This window comes from Chionomys nivalis, chromosome 7, assembly GCF_950005125.1.
Source record: "Chionomys nivalis chromosome 7, mChiNiv1.1, whole genome shotgun sequence".
In the NCBI taxonomy this organism is placed as follows: domain Eukaryota; kingdom Metazoa; phylum Chordata; class Mammalia; order Rodentia; family Cricetidae; genus Chionomys; species Chionomys nivalis.
In genome coordinates this window covers 54171324-54189143 of record NC_080092.1, presented here as the reverse complement: position 1 = coordinate 54189143, position 17820 = coordinate 54171324, and the positions used below count along the sequence as shown (strand labels likewise).

Below are 17820 nucleotides of genomic sequence, written 5' to 3'. Positions count from 1 at the left end.
GTATTGATGAGGTTTTAGAACCAATCCACCAAGGGGGAGGAACACAGGGACAGGGATGACTAAACTTTATCTGGCCTGCTCCTGATTCCTCATTTCAAATAAGAGGTTCCAGGTGGTGACTTCATGGACTCTTCTTATGTAAAGCTACACATTCCAGAGTTTCAGTTTACAGTTTGCTTCAGGAATGAGAACTTAAACATGGGCTGAAAAAACTGCTCAATGGTTAAGAGTAATCGCTGTTCTTCAAGGGAATCCAGTTCAGTTACCAGCACCCACATCAGGTAGCTCCCAACCACCTCTAATTTTAAGTCTGGAAGATCAGACACCCTCTTCTGGCTTCCTATAGCACCCACATACATATGGTATACACTCACACAGACATACACATATAAATAAAAATAATAAATTCTTAAAAAAAAAAACTTTAAACATTCCAGGCAATGGTGGCACATACCTTCAATAACAGCACTCAGGAGGCAGAGGCAGTAGGATTTCTATGAATCCAACACTAGACTGTTCTGCCGAGTGAGTTCCAGGGCAGCCAAGGCTACACAGTAAAATCCTGTCTCAAAATGCAAAACCAAAACCATCCATTCATTTATTCATTTCAACTAAATGGTTCTAGGCCTCCTCTTATACAGTCTTGAACTAGTTCTGAGGGGTCAGTGTGAAGGGTATGTGCTCCTTCTCTCCTCCAGGGCTGTATCATGCTGGCACAGACAAAGGCTGAAACACCGGGCTGACTGACAGCTGAAGAACCAGCTGTCGCCGGGCGGTGGTGGCGCACGCCTTTAATCCCAGCACTTGGGAGGCAGAGGCAGGCGGATCTCTGTGAGTTCGAGACCAGCCTGGTCTACAAGAGCTAGTTCCAGGACAGGCTCCAAAACAACAGAGAAACCCTGTCTCGAAAAACCAAAAAAAAAAAAAAAAAAAAAAAAAAAAAAAAGAACCAGCTGTCACCCAGTACTGTGTCCCCCTGTCTGCCCTCTTACAGCAGGTCAAGGGATAGAGACAGCCTTATCTGTGGAACTACCTCACTGGCCCAAGGAGACAGCTTTAATTGTCCCCGCCTTCCCAGAACATCTCTTTTTAGAGTGAAAATACTGAGAAATACTGAGTATTATCTCATTCACTATATCCCAACTCTCCTTTTAACACCTATTCTTTGGTTTTTTTCTCCCCTCCAAAAGACGTGGATTGTAAGTGGGCTTGAGCAGGTAGAGACACATGGGTCAAAAGTGGAATAAAGCACCTCCCTCTTGAGAAGTCCACATCTACTCAGAGGCATATAATACTGTCTTTTCTTAAGCCCCACTTTCTTAATACCTGGGTTTAAATCTATATTACACTATTGTCCCAATAAAGTCCAACCCTTGTTTTAAAACAAAACCAAAAACTATTTTAAAAAACTTTGCATACTATTTTCTTTTAATGTAGGGGAGAGTATAACAGTCCTCCATTATCATAAGTTCTATAGTGAAATTTCCCATGTTTGGGGAAATAGAAGTCAGCACAACCCAAGGGTCATGGTTGAGCCTCACCCTGGGAAAGATCGCCTTCTGGATTATGGTGTCTCCCTGATGTAGGAGGGTCACCTGTCTATGTGTTACTTTCATTGCTTAATAAAGAAACTGCCTTGGCCTTTTGATAGGCCAGCCTTTAGGTGGGTGGAGTAGACAGAACAGAATTCTGGGAGGAAGAAAGCAGAGTCAGGCAACCACCATGAAGCTCCGGCCCAAGATGGACGTGGGTTAGAATCTTTCCTGGTAAGCCACCACCTCTTGGTGCTACACAGATTACTAAATATGGGTTAAAGCAAGATGTGAGAATTAGCCAATAAGAGGCTGGAACTAATGGGCCAGGCAGTGTGTAAATGAATACAGTTTCCGTGTAATTATTCTGGGGTTAAGCTAGCCGTGTAGGAGCTGGGCAGGAAAAAAGCAGGCCTGCTCGCCTGCTCCGTTATATCTCCCCTTCCAGGTAAATTTTGTAGAGTTTTTTTTGTTTTTTTTTTTTTTGTTTTTTGTTTTTCGAGACAGGGTTTCTCTGTAGCTTTGGAGCCTGTTCTGGAACTAGCTCTTGTAGACCAGGCTGGGCTCGAACTCACAGAGATCCGCCTGCCTCTGCCTCCCGAGTGTTGGGATTAAAGGCGTGCACCACCATCGCCCAGCTTAGAGTATTTTTTTTTATTATAATCTAAGTCCTTAAAATATGCAGGACACTATGGTGGCTAACAGCACACAGGTGTAAAATAAAAGGATTCTCCAATTCCACAGGCTATTAGGAACCCCCCAAAATGAAGATAATCCTTATCTTCCAAGTTCACAACACTACTGATGCCAATTTACCCTACCCCGCTGTGTACCAGGCACTATTCTTGACACTCAGAAATGGAACTTAGTCTCAGAGGTAGCTCTAAAGATGAAGAAATGGAGGCTTAAAAAAGGAAGGTTGGGGGTTGGAGAGATGGCTCAGACGTTAAGAGCATTGCCTGCTCTTCCAAAGGTTCTGAGTTCAATTCCCAGCAACCACATGGTGGCTCACAACCATCTGTAATGGAGTCTGGTGTCCTCTTCTGGTGTGCAGACATACACACAGACAGAATATTGTATACATAATAAATAAATAAACATTTTTTTAAAAAAAGAAAAAAAAGTTGAGTTTAAAAAATAAAGGTTAAAAAACTTGCAAGGTCACACTCAGTTCACATGTGGTAAAGCCAGGATAGATTACAGACTAGCTGCCAAGCCCATTCCCTTGGCCCCACTCTACCCGTGCCCCTACTCTAGGAACAGCAAAGGGTGGGACTGTGCTCTTACCTGATCACACTGTCATGGACGCTGATATTTTCTTGTGACATGTTCATGAGAAGATCTGGTAACTGAATGTCAACAAAGAAGGCAAGATCACTGGGTTCCCAGCCCATATCCAAAAGATGAAGCAGGGCTGTCTGAACACAGGATAAAGCAGGGAGCAGAGACCTACAGAGACCACATAGGTGACAATTACCAAAGTTGCCCACTGCCAACAGGGACAGTGTAAGTTGGCAGCCTGATTTGGTACTAATTTGTAAGGCAGGATTCTACACAAATATCCTTTGAAGCTTAGGAAAAAAAACAAAAACCAAAAAACCCAACAACTCTGAAAAGTGGAAAGTGAGTTTGGAGCACCTGACAGCGAGGGAGTGAGCAGTGAAGTCATGCACTGATGAGTGACAACATTAGGGCAGGCTCAAATTAGCTGAGGCTAGGCAGCTACAGAAGAACCATCTGATTATAGGGTTACATCTAAACAACTTACTACTTAATCTGCTTTGTACTCAAGTTTTAATCTGCACATAATACATCAAACACTGAAGATAACAGGCTATAAACTCTTAGATTTCCAGAAACCTATCCAATGCACACATTTTATACACATACACAGAATATACTAGTAAATGAATATTTGTGGTTAATTTTGTGCTTTTCTGGATTTTCAACATCAAATGTGTGTTTCATTTATAATCACAAAAGATTACATTTTTTGGCAAGAAATGTAGAAGCACTCCAGTACCTGTCACTGATGCTATTAAATCCTTTAATTGCTTTAACCAAAAACAGAACAAGTTGATAGTAGGTATCTCGGATTTCTTTGTGTAGATCAGCACCGCAGCCTTCCAAGTGTCCAAAGTAACTGGAAACGGAGAAAATCGCTAGCTTAAAATCCAGGACAACTTCAAGTTATTAATCTTTATCCCTCACACAAAACAGCCAAGAAGCAGACAGCTGGACAAAGAGGCATAGAAATTGGAATAAAAACAGGTACAGTGCCCCCCCCCCCCCTTTTTTTTTCAAAGCAGGGTTTCTCAGTAGCTATGGAGCCAGTCCTGGAACTCTCTCTGTAGACCAGGCTGGCCTTGAACTCACAGAGATCCTCCTGCCTCTGCCTCCTAAGTGCTGGAATTAAAGGTGTGCCTGCCCAGTACAGTGACTTTTGAGAGCAAGTACAGTTGGGTCAAAAGAACAGTCCAGCCGAAGTATAGCAGTGACAACTACTCATCTCTCTTTGTTAATCAAACAAAGCACCCATTCCCACTGCATGAGTGTGCCATGCTATGTCACATGCTTTCTATTAGTTACCTCCTTTAGCCCTCTCTATATCAACATGCCCCCAATCTGTTTTCCTTCATTGATAACTTTAGTATTACACTTTATTTTTCTTTTTTACTTTTATTTTTCTCCAAGAGAGGCTCTCTGTGTGAGGTCTTGGCTGTCCTGGAACTCACAGGAATGCCTATGCATTCCAAGTGCTGGCTCACTAGCTTTTCATACTTTGACCCTTGCCCCTAAGTGACTAAAACATCCATGGAAATGATGCCTCCCATTTCTTTTTCTCTTGATTTTCTGTCCACTTCACTGCTAATGATTTTCACTTCGATGGCCCTTCCTTAACCTTGTCATCAGGTGAAGACTCACTTCAAAGCTACCCCGCCAACAAACTCTTTCCTGCTCTCCTATGGATCCTACACAGCCCTTTTTCAATTTTAGTGGGCCCCAGGCAAGGAAGTCACACTATGTCACCATCAGCTACACCCAGCATGCTCATCCTCTGTTCTCTTCTCAGCTTGGATTCCATAGTCTACCATCATACTCCTATGTTAGAAACATCAGCTCCCTGGCCTCTCTCTCTCTCTTTCTATGAGGAATTCCTCTTGTATAAGGATCTTACATTATTCCAAAACAGCTGAATGTAGGTGGAAGGACCAGCATGCAATTGAGCTGACTAATGTCACTTTAAACTTATAACCATCAGTTTTTATTCTTTCTCTTTAAAAATAGTATTTCTTTTAGGCTGGGCATGGTAGCGCATACCTTTAATCCCAGCACTCGGGAAGCAGAGGTAGAGGATCTCTGTGAGTTTGAAGCTAGCCTGGTCTACCTACATAGCAAGTTCCAGGACAGCCAGGACTAAAGAGAGACTATGTCTCAAAGAAATAAACAAAACGAATTTTTTAAATTTTATGTGTATGAGTATTTCGCCTACATGTATGTATGTGTAACATGTGTGTGCCTATTCAGAAGAGAGTATTGGGAATTCCTCTGGAACTGGATTTACAGATAGGACCTACCATGTAGGTGCTGGAAACTAAATTCAGGTCCCCTGCAAAAACAAATGCTCTTACATCCTAGTCAACTCTTGCTGTGGGACAATGGTCTGTACCCTGTCACTTGTATTTTAAATAAACACTGATTGGCCAGTAACCAGGCAGGAAGTATAGGCAGGGTGACCAGGCAAAAGGTAGAGGCAGGGCAACGAGAATTCGGGGAAGAGGAAAGATTCAGTCTGCAGTTGTTACCCAGACATAAAGGAAGCCAGAAACAGAGCAAGCAAGATGTGACTGCTTCAACAAAAAAGGTACCAAGCCACGTGGCTAACACAGACAAGAATTATGGGCTAACATAAATTATAAGAGTTAATAAGAAGCCGAGCTAATAGGCCAATCAGTTTATGATTAATGTATACCTGCGTATTTCTTTGGGACTGAACGGCTGCAGGACCGGGTGGGACAGAAACATCAGATAACAAATGGTCCCCAACATGGGGCAACTGCATCCACAGAAATCCTGAGAGAGCTTGTGAATGGCTGCAGGATCAGGCAGGACAGGAAACCTTGGCCAACAGACTCTAGCCCCTCAACTTTTTTTTTTTTTTTTTTTGAGACAAAGTCCCACATCGTCCAAGCTGGCTTGGAACTTACTCCTACTGGTCTCAAAACAATCCTCCTGATTCTGCCTCTTGAACACTAGGAATACAGAAGTGTACTACCCGACCCAACTTACAAACAATTCTTTAAAAAGCACTTGAAATTGTCAAGCAGTTTAGCATACTGGCTGTCTTAGTTTTTGTCTCTACGTAAAGTCTTCCTGCTTTTCCTTGAATAGTTACTACCTTCTTCTCTATCTCATTTCACTGATGACTCTCTTCATCTTTTTATCTATCTATCTATCTATCTATCTATCTATCTATCTATCTATCTAGTTTTTTTTGAAAAAGGGTTTCACCGTGTAACAGTCTTGGAACTAGCATTGTATAGACTAGACTGGCCTCAAACTCACAGAGATTTGCCTGCCTCTGCCTTCTGAAGTGCTAGAATTAAAGGAGAGTATCACCATTGCAGGATTTCTCTGTAGCTTTTTGGAACCTGTCCTGGAACTAGCTCTTGTAGACCAGGTTGGTCTCGAACTTACAGAGATCCACCTGCCTCTGCCTCCCAGGTGCTGGGATTAAAGGCATGCACCACCACTGCCCGGCCTCATATCTTATTTTAAAAACAGAATGATCCCATTGGAGTCCCTCATCTTTGTAGTACTCCATCTACCAACCAACCTGTATCTACTGAACTGTTGGAATGTCCTGACAGCACTTCCTAACCTTTGCTGACTCATCCCCACCAGCATATGCTGTAGTATCTTCACACCTGTATGTGCAGGCCTCATGGTAAAGCACATGCGGGAACTTGAGCAAGACTCCAGCTCAGTGACCAGCACTGCAAAACAATACAACCCTTGGTTGCTCATATCCTCTTCCAATAGCCACCATATTTTCTTGCTCTTCTTTTTCCTAATTTTGTCCTTCTACGTTACCATCCCATCATCTTTCATCCAACTGGGCTTCAGGCCACAATTCTCCAAAACTGTTTCCATTTCAATCCACTACTTCAATCTCAAAGTCTCACATCAGTATCTGACTCAACTGACCATTCTGGGGGTTGAAAACACAGTATTCTCTTGGCTTTCATGACACCACTACCTACAGGCTGTCAATCTACCTCAATGGCCACTCTCCATCTTGATGGCCTTAGTTGATCCCTCTTTCTCTTGACTTCTAAACGAAGACTCAGTTCTGCACCACTGCCTGTCTAGGTTTCATCTGTTCCATGGCTTTAAATATCATCCACATGGTCATGATAAACAAATTTTATCCCTAGTCCTGATTTATTATAGTACCTTAGATTCTGATACTCATCATCTCATTATCTTTACTTGGGAACCAGAGAAGCAGTTAAAACAGGGAATGGAGCTATGGCTCAGCAGTCAAGAACACATGTTCAATTCACAGCACCCACATGGTGTCTTACTCCAGTTCCGTAAGTCTTGTTCCAGGAGATCTAATATCCGATTCTGACCTCCACGAGCATCAGGCATGCAAGTGGAGGTTGGGATCAGAGGTGCAAAGACGTATACATACAGACAAAACAGCCATACACAGAAAATAAAAATAAAAATAAGTAAGGCGGTGACGCATGCCTTTAATACCAGCACTCAGGAGACAGAGGCAGGTGGATCTCTGAATTCGAGGCCAGCCTGGTCTACATAATAAGCTCCAGCCGGGCAGTGGTGGCGCACGCCTTTAATCCCAGCACTTGGGAGGCAGAGGTAGGTGGATCTCTGTGAGTTCGAGACCAGCCTGGTCTACAAGAGCTAGTTCCAGGACAGGCTCCAAAGCCACAGAGAAACCCTGACTCGAAAAACCAAAAAAAAAAAAAAAAAAAAAAAGAGCTCCAGGAAAACCAGGACCGTTACACAGAGAAACCCTGTCTCGAAAAAGCAAATAATAGAAAAATAAATAGTTCAAACATATGGCAAAAACAAAATTTAAAATTTTGTCCCTATCTGTGTCTTTCATTACCCCTTCTCTCAGTAAAATGTGACACTATCCACATAGCTACTCCAACCAAAATCCTAAGCGTTTCTTTCCCCGTGTTTCTAGTATCTTTCGTTTATCTTCTCTGTCTTGCACAATTCCATCTCCCAAACAAATCCTGATGTCATCCCTTTTTCTCCATCTCATAAGGCTCCATTAGAAAGAGACCTTGCCTGTCATATCTCTTTTGTCTATATAATACTTAGAAAGGTGTCTGGCACAGCACTTTAAATGAGCACTGCATCTAGCTAGCACACAGCTTCTAGAAACCTTCTAAGAGTGTGGGTACACAAAGAACACAATTCTTACTATCAGGTAAAGCAGACAAAGCCATAAAAGAAATAATCATAGTCTTGGTCTTTATGAAAAGAATACAACCCATTTTTTCTTGAGATGAGAGAACATGTTAACCAAAAAAATAAATTTGTATCATATATGGAAATTATTGATAGAGGCCAATTAGGATTTCTGTAAAATGGTCTCTTCTGGCTTTTCTGGCATATTTATACTTACTTTGTAAAATCTTTCTGGCAGGTTAGAAGTTCCAGTAGGAAAAGTATATACGGTGGATGGAAGCAGTGAGGCTGCCCAAGGGATTCTGTACAATACTGAATTATCCTCAGGACTTCAAGGATGCTCTGTGCTTGGGCTTTCCGCAAAGAAAGAACCTTCACAACACTGAAGACACAGTTCAAGTCAGGGATGCCGGAAAACAAACCCTTCCCCCACAGTCTGAAGCCAAATAACAAAAGTCAGTCTTGATGTAGGGGACTGGGAGTGTCAGAATGAGCACTACCTATAGTCAACACTTGGTGGCACCACAAACCAGTGTGCACCAAGTATGAAGAAGTATAACAGCTTGCTTGCTTGCTTATTTATTTATTTTTAAGATAAACAGCTAAAAAGGAACTTTGGTATCTTTACTTCCCCTAAAAGGCAAAACTTTAATTCTTACAGCAGGAAATTCCTCATTAACATAGGCCTATGGACAAATAATTTTTTCAGAAAATATCAAATCCTAAATTTCTCCCTTACAATATGAAAAAATTTTGAGTGGTAGTGTCTTTTTAAGCTAGGTGTAGTGGTTTGTGCCTATAATAACAGTACTCAGGAAGCTGAGGCAGAGGGATTGCTTTAAGTTTTTGGTCAGTCTAGGCTGCAACATAAGATTAGTATCAACAACAACAAAAAAAACACAAGAGGGAAAGGAGAAGGAAAAAGAAAGAGGAAGAGGAGAAGGAAAGAAAGAAAGTGAAAGAAAGGAAAGAAGGAAAGGAAGGAAGGGAGGGAGAGGGAGGGGGAGAGGGAGGGGAAGAGAGAGGGAGAGGGAGAGGGAGAGGGAGAGAGAGAGAGAGAGAGAGAGGGGCTTTCATTTTAAAAGATCATGGAAACATTACTGAGATATATACAGTGAAGGACATAATTTGTTTGTTTTTTGACACAGGGTCTATCTATATAGCCCCAGCTGTCCAGGAACTTACAGAAATCCACCTGCCTTTGTCTCCCAAGCACTGAGATTAAAGGTGTCTATGTCAAGATGCCCAGCTACAATTTTTTCTAAGACACATTTAATGTAGCCCAGGCTGTCTGTGAAATCAGGATGACCTTCTGATTCTTGTGCTCCACCTCCCGAGTGCAGGGATCACAGATAAACCACCACACAAAGTTTTAACATAGTGCAGGGGTCAAACCCACAGCTTCTTCATGCTGAGTGAGCACTCTACCAACTGAGCTATATCAACAGCCCACAATGGACCAACCTTATTATTTCCTTAAGGAGAGAGGAAAAAAAAAAACCACCAAGTTTTTTATCCTGAATAGTTTAAAACAAGTCTGTATGTACCCCAATACTATTGGCTCATTTCATTTCAAGTCTGGATGTATCCTAAATATTATTGGCTCATTTCATCTTATTTAAAGTTTTTATGTACTATATTTTGATTGTATTTTTTCTCTTATCCCTTATTGTTCATTTTAAACATGAACTTCAAGCCTTTGGCTAGAGTGGGTACCTATAGCTTGACAAGGGAAAGTGCTGGAAGAAAATGACTGGCTCACCTCTCATGTGAGAGTGACTGATCTTTTATGAAGTCCATGACATCCTTCAGCACAGGGTATTTCTCTTTGACTGTGGGGACTGGCCTGGTCTCCTCCATGGATCTGAAAGAGAGCAGCCGCAGTCGCCCTCGGGTGAAGGCAGGCCGCCGGGTGGGTGTGGATGGCGATGAGGGCTCTTCAGCTGTGGACACTTCTGTAGCAGAGGGGCCACTGCTGGGTGGTAGCTTTGGCTGAATCTCCAAGCCAGGACTCTTGTCACCACCTGTAGTCGAGGCTGCAGCTTCTGTAGGGGATGCTGAAGCCTGGAAATGCTCTTCCACCAGAGAGCTTGTCCTCTGGCGCCTGTCAAGTGGCTGGAGATGATCAGTTTCATCAACAGGCACCAATTTGTCACAGTTTTCTTTTGAACTTTTGCTTGTGGGCAAAAATTTCAGTAATAAAAGACTTTTCTGAATGCATTCTTTTGCTAAATGAAAACAAATAAATAAAAACAAGAAAAAATCAAAATTAAACTTACAATCTACTTTTGGAGAAAGAATAATATATTTAAACTTCATAACTAACGGCAAGAAATGCCTTCATGAGAGCTGTTACATGTGCACCTATTGACAGAACAGAATCAGGTCTTATCTCACTGTACAAATCAGGATCTTGCCACGAGTATAGCGCACTTTCTAAAGTTTTACAGACCTGATCATTTCAAACACATCTAGATATAGCAGTAGAAGGACCCTGCTATAAACCCAATACTCAGTCTCAATAATTGTCAACCACAGCCAATCTGGTGTCCTATTCCCTCTCCCTGATAACTTGCACACAGCTTTTCCTGTCACTGCACTTTCATCTGTAAATATTTTATAAACATAGTACAGCCAGGCTGGAGAGATAGCTCAGTGGCTAAGAGTGCAAACTATTGTTGCAGAGGATCAGAGTTTGACTCCCAGACTGACATCAGGCAGCTTACAACTTCTTCTTGTAACTCTAGCTCCAGGGGATCAGAAACACTCCATGGGCACTGCACTCATGTGCACATACCCAGAGACAAATACATATATATCTATATATATCTATATATATATACACACACACATTATTTTAAAAAGTCTTAAAAAGTATAACAGACATTATGCATTCTAAAAATTAATAGTAGTTAATTAATTTCCATGGCTAGTCAATGTGCACTACTTTAAAAACATAATAAGATACAGTTCAAAAACACTTAACATCTCATATGAGAGAAGTCATTACAAAGATGCTTCACTTCAAGCGTGTAGGTGAACAGTAACTCCTCTCTGGCATCTTCTCCATTTTCTTTCTTACTTCCCTAGGTCAACACAGCTCAATTAAGATAACCTGGAAAATGGGCACTTATTCCCAGGTTTAGAAAGGAAACCCAGTGGCCCAGCTGCGGTGGCTCATACTGGCTCACTCACCCAGGCACTCCGGGTTCACCTCTGCTGCTTCCAGACCACGTTTTTCTTCTGCCTCACTTCCCAGGCTCACCAGGGACTTCTGCTTCATCTCTAACTGGGGAGATGACAGGAGCCACACAATTAAGCTGTCAGACAGAGTAGCAACTGCAGCCATGGAAAACTACTTCAAAGTCACATGATGCTGAGACAGTGGAGGACATCACAGCTATGCCCAGTACAGACACAGCATTGAGCTGTTTTTGTTTGTCCTAGGAGCAGTTGAAGTAAAGGAAACCCTCTTCACTATGTGATATCTGAAAGGAGTCTGTACTGTAACTTTATTACTTTAAAAATTGAAAACTAGGGCTGGAGAGATGGCTCAGTGGTTAAGAGCTTTGCCTGCTCTTCCAAAGGTCCTGAGTTCAATTCCCAGCAACCACATGGTGGTTCACAGCCATCTGCAGTGAGATTTGGTGCTCTCTTCTGGCCTGCAGGGATACATGCAGACAGAATACTGTATACATAATAAATAAATAAAACTAAAAAAAAAAGAAACAAAGAACAGGAAAGCTTTAAAAAAAAAATTGAAAACTAGAGAGACATAGCTCAATGACAGAGTGCTTATCCTGCAGGTGGAACATTCTAGGTTCAATCCCCAGTGCCTCACAGCTAAACAAACAAATATCTAGAACACTGTTGTTGGAGGATTCTTTAATACCACTAGGAGAGACAAAAAAGAGTGGAGATCTAGGGAAATGCAGTGTATCTACATATCTAATTTGCTGTGAAGGTCAGACAGAAATCTGAAGTCTATTCTACCCTGAACACAAGGACACTCCCAAGTGAAGCGCTCTTGCAGAGAAGGGTGTTGAGGGTCGGTCATTGCCAGTGCATGGTCCATAATTTGGAGAGTCTTGGAAAAAAGGGCATATCTGTTGTACGGCTAAGGTCTCAAAGAGAGGAATGGCATCTTATCAAGCCATCATCAGTCATAAGCTGTATCAGAAGCATAATCTACAAAGTATCTAGTCAATTGCTAAACCCTTTCTATGGAACTATTTGTGGTAGCCGACTTTCTCAGATATTCTTGGCCTTTCAATTTTAGTTAGGAGTACTGTGTTTCACTTTTCTTTTAATATAATACCACATTACCATATGACATTGTGACACAGTATTATATAATTATAACATACATGACTAGGGATGTGGCTCAGTTGGTTGAGTGCTTACATAAAGTCCTGGGATTGATCCTTAGTGCAATATAAATCAGGTATGGTGGCTCATGCCTATAGCGTTAGCTTTTGGGAGGTGGAGGTAGGATGGGAAGTTCAATGCCAGCCTCAGCTACATAGGAAATTTGAAACCATCCAGGGCTACAGAAACCCCTGCTCAAAAAACAGAAGACACACACACACACAAACTAATCAACATTTGGTTCTTCCAGGTTACTGCTGTAGACCCATTTCTGCAATATGCTAGGGTCTTTTCTCTCCCTAACACAGGCACTGGCTGTTCGGTATCCATAAGGAAGTCTTAGGAGTTACAAAAGGAGATAGAAAGGGCTCAGTTGAACCCCATTTACTCAGCATTTTCAACACTTAATCAAATTATGATCCAAGGGCTATAAAAATTTGCATCTATTCATGACTGAAATTTGGTTTATTGAAGTGGGAAAATCTAAGGCATGTCACAACTTCATGGGGAGGCAAACCTTACCATCCATATTCGAATCCCATCTGCCAGGGAATACACCTGAGAGAACTCCTCACTCAGTGTTATCTTGCCCCCGCTGTTTACTAGGGAAAGAAGAAGAAAGGAAGAGATTATGTTCAGCTGGCACAATTCACCGCTGCAGCATTAACCCTCTGAATCCTAGCACCCTTCTGACACAAACTAGAGATGGTAAAAGGAAAAGCACAAAACCTAAGTTCTCCATGTCATTTCAATCTAATTTTGCTCAAGTTAATAATTTATGAAATAGCAGTATTATTAAGTGCCCAAAATGTAGAAAAAATAGAATATAAAGAAAACTGAAAATAAAAATCCTTTAATATTAAAATTGGAATTTAAAAATCTTTCACATGGGGACTGGGGAGATGGTTTAGTGGATAAGAACATATATTGTACTAGCACAGGAATTTTGGACCTCCAACATCCACATAAAACGCTGGGTATGGCCACATAAGCACCTTTAGCCCCAACATTCTAGGGGGTAGAGATGGGGCAATCCTTGGACTCCTTAACTAGCTAGCCAGCTTAGACAAGACTTGGGAAAAAAAGGACTCTGACATGGGAAGCAGCTTACAGTACATTAATAAGAAAGCAGATTATGGAACAGTATAAATGATTTTTTAAAAAAACTACCTTTAAGACATGAATGGACAAATACATATACAATGAATCATCTATGGCCTGGTAGATATGTAGAAATATGTTGGCAGAGGTACTGTGATAAGATTATAGCTCATAATTACTTTAATCTTTCCTTTAGCTTGTAAGCCTCTGTAAGAATGAATATAATTTTTTCTAATTAGAAAAATAACAACCCCATTTAAAAAATATCTCTGAAGCCTGCCGCTTTTCCTCATCAAAATCAAAAGCTAATATCCTAGAACAGGGTGAAACAGGCTCTACAACAGGCACCAGGAGTGCAAAGCTGAGAAAAAGACATGATCCCGGCCCCAAAAGCTTACAATCTAGTTGAAATCTCTCATTTTTCTGATTCTACAGGGCTCACACTGTATCATGGAATTAAGGCAACTCAAAAGACTAATAACAACCCACGTTTTAGAGAAAAATGAAGAAAACAGTTACAAAAGGCCATTCTCAATGTAGTTGAGTTTTGAAGAACTCTTGAATGGTTCTTAGATATGATGTATCTATCGTAAAGACGATAGCAGAGGGCCACAAGTGGTGGTATCTGCCTAGGCAGGCAGATATTTGTGAGTTTGAGGCCAGCCTGGTCTACATGGAAAGCTCCAGGTCAGCCAGGGTTATACAGTGAAACCCTGTCTTTTTTTTTTTTTTTTTAAAGACAGTTACAGAATGAACTGAGTGAGATAAAACTTGTCCCTTTCAAACTGATAACGAAGGCAAAGGGTACAAATCAGTGGCAGAACAACAAACCCTTTATCTGTTTAACAAAAAGTCCCTTAAGTAACAAAGATGATTTGCTACCTTACCATAATTTGACTACAAAACGCATACTAATTTCTTTCCCAAAACCATGCAGATGACCTCTCCCCCATAGTTCAGTGAAGATATAGTCATCCATGTATCACTAATGTCTTAACATAGTTTTATTTGAATGGCTTTTTTAAAATATGTAAGATTTGAGGAGTAATTCAGATATTTTGGCAAACAGGAAATAAAGCAAGAGCTAAAGGACTGAGCTACACAGATTATAGAGATCATTATATATAATAATGACATGAGTCAATCACCTACTCTAATATGGGGAAGCTTCTGCTCCTTCTTATTTTAACTGCAGTTGAAGGAACATGTACCCTGCCAAAGTGTTTGGGAAACCCATACTCAGCATTATGTAGGCTTTGAATGCTTTTCCCTGAATAAAGATGATGGTAGAGACCCTCCCTCCTTGTGGACAATGAGGACAGGAGGTGCAGAAAGGTTGTCTGAGCATGTTGAGGCTGGGGCTAGGAGTTATGTTTTCTTTCAGTTAAATGTTTTGGTGGTAGTTTTCCATGGGAGTTCTGCAGAACAAGGTTACCTGACACATACTGTAAGTTGCCAAGTGCTAATTGTAAATTAACCATTAATCTCTTGATTGGCAAAGTAGAACTGACAAGATTAAGTTGTAGACGTGGACTAATATCTTTAAGTATTTCTAGATCCTCACTTAGATGGGCCTTCTTAAACCTTAGCAATTAGCCTTCAGATCAAACATATTCCCTGTAATATGAGTTACCATATTTTTGCAGCTTCTCATATAAATCTGGAGTGCGATACACCAGAGCAGCAAAGGTGGCGTTCACAGCTTGATCAATAGTGGAACCAGCAACTATATCTGTCTTTGGGGCCTGTTTTCTACATGCCTGTATGAATCCTTTGAAAAGTTCTGAATATGGCCCACAGAAGTTCTGAGCAGGCTCTGACTGGGCAAAATCAAGGAGAAAATGGCGGCAGGGATCATCAGGGATGTTCTTGACCTAGGATCAAGAGGAAAATCATCACATTTAACACACTCATATGAAAAAAAAAATCAATGAGCACCTACTAAGACAAAGCAGAAGTAAAAACACAACATGGTGCATGCTCTCAGGAAGCTTAAATCTATTTGGGAGACCAGAAAGATGTACAGGTTTAAAAAGTAAACACAAACAAAACCTAAGAGTGTTAAAACTAGAACTACCATAAAGCAAAATATCACCCAATGTCAAATACCTAAAGGGGTACCCAGTGCTGAAAATTCACAGAGCTCCTGGCAGGTCAAAGTAATTAAGAAAAACCTCCTGAAGAACACAGGCTTAGGGATGGACACTGAAGGAAGGGAAACCTTGGCCCTGAGACACAACCATTTGCAGAGGTTAAGAGTCAGCGGGGAGACTGACCTGGCCTGAAGTCTCAGCTGGGGAGTGGTGGGAACTAGAGTCAGATAGGTAAGGTGAAAGGAGACTGTGGAGAGCCTTGACTGTCACACTGAGGAGTTTAGACTTCACCCTGTGAGCAATGGGGAGCCATTAATGGTGCTTGGCAGTGGAATGACAAGATAATGCAGTGATTAAAAACAAAAACAAAAAAACTTGGTAGATCCCAATGTAATAATGCAGGTGCAAAGAGAGGGCTTGGATAAAGATGGAGACTCACGGGGGGACAGAGATGCACATCATAAGGAAGAATCTGTAGGGCTTGCAGCTGACCACAAGGAAGGGCAAGAACAGGGCAGGGATGAAGAAGGCTATGGAGCAGTGGTGAGGGCTAGAAAAGTAATGACCACTGAACAGTCTGTTGGAGAGGCATTCTAGTTTCACACTTTGGACTTAATGAGAGGCAGGATGTTGAAATGGAAACACCTAAGAGAAGACTGGAGTTTGGAGAAGAACTATGGCCAGATGGATTACGGGATTTTTCCCATAGTTGGGACAGTAAGAGAGGACAGAAGATGACATACTGGGGGGAAGGGGAGTTATGGGAAAGAAAAGGAAGTCTGAATATAGTCTACCCTTTAGAGAAGAGCAGGGAAAGGGCAACAAAGAGGGAGAAAGAACAGGTAGTAAGAAAAGATTCTCAACTATCATGGACAGAAGGCATGGCCTAAAGGGTGGTGGATTTAACAGACAGAATGGAGACTAGAAAAGGAAGAGCCACTGGGTTTGGAAATAAACCATGGGATAACTCTGGAGGAAGAAGGAATAGTGGAGAAGAAGGAAGGAAAAGAGAAGACTGAGAAGAGAGGGACAAGTAGAGACAGAGGGCAAACTAACTTCGTTTTAAAAATACCATATACCTAAGCTAAGTGCTACATACAGTTCAGTGGGGAACAAAAGGAATGACACAAATCATTTAAAGCGTGATCCTGCAGGCACAAGAAGCAGAGTCCACGTCCGTGTGGTAATACCAAAGAGCCACTGAGCACTGACTATATTTCAACAGTCATTCGTTTCACACTTGTGACCACTCATCGTATTCAGGCCCCTGTTGTACACAGGTTGAGGGATAAAAATAACAATGGCAGCTTCCGCTTCAAGGAGCTCACAGTCCCACAGAGGCGATAAGACAAAAAACGCAATGTTTGTAACTTGAGGTAACAGATACAAGCCTTAAGTTTCCACATAAACAGAAAGATGACAGAAGAATAAATACCTCCTTCCCATCCTGGTGCTGGTGAGTGGGCCAGTTCGCTTCTAATTCTAACTCTGGAGAAATCTGATGCCTGAAGACAGGTTTCCATAAAGGAGAATTCAGGACTGAAGCCAATTTTGCCTGTGATACTGCCATGTTACTGCCTAAATCTGTAGAGAAAAGGTGGCTCATGAGGGTTCCATTTTTAATACAGTACACAAATCTTTGAGCTGATAAAAATTTTTTCAGAGGAAATTCACCTACAATTCTGAGAATGGATTGTGACACCTCATAAACATCTATTGTGGGTCACCCTGGAGCCTGAGCCCTGACTGCTGCTGCTCTGCTATCGGCAGGCACAGAGACTGAGAAAGTGGGAAGTGTGGTGGGAGCTAGCTCTCAGGCCTGATGGGGCCATGTCAGAATACTAATCATGGGAAAACACTTGCCATTTATAAAGCTACTTTCACACAACTAAACACTCACCCTAGGTAACAGAAGCAAAGTCTAGGGCAACATGAAGTCTAGGGCAACCCTTATGTCATTTTTCTATGACATTTTACTTTTACAATTAGAAAAACTTAAGAAGTGATACAGAGAACAAAACAGAAAGAAAAAAACTTTTCTACAGGGTTTTACTATATGGCCTGTAATTCGCAACATAGACCGGGTTGACCTCACACTCACAGAGATCCACCTGTCTCTGCTTCCTTAGTGCTGGGATTTAAAGTGTGCACCACCAGGCCTAAAAACAGAAAGATTTATTCTGCAAGTCTTATAGAGATTTATTCCAAATCTTTGAAGAATTTAATAGCAAGTTAAATTATTTTACGACAAAGCCATATTTCTACACCCACAGACT

At 41.5% G+C, this 17820-nt stretch overlaps 1 protein-coding gene across 2 annotated transcripts in view; it reads right to left on the bottom strand.

Moving 5' to 3' along the window:
* Positions 1-17820, bottom strand: part of Zzef1 (zinc finger ZZ-type and EF-hand domain containing 1) — a 133653-nt gene that overhangs the window by 44015 nt on the left and 71818 nt on the right. For both annotated transcript variants that reach the window (XM_057773736.1, XM_057773737.1), the window contains exons 25-32: positions 16980-17128; positions 15085-15325; positions 12873-12952; positions 11178-11271; positions 9745-10210; positions 8200-8364; positions 3556-3675; positions 2820-2981 (exon numbers count right to left, since the gene is read on the bottom strand). In XM_057773736.1, coding sequence (XP_057629719.1) covers positions 2820-2981; positions 3556-3675; positions 8200-8364; positions 9745-10210; positions 11178-11271; positions 12873-12952; positions 15085-15325; positions 16980-17128 — 1477 coding nt within the window. The remainder of the gene's footprint in view (positions 1-2819; positions 2982-3555; positions 3676-8199; positions 8365-9744; positions 10211-11177; positions 11272-12872; positions 12953-15084; positions 15326-16979; positions 17129-17820) is intronic.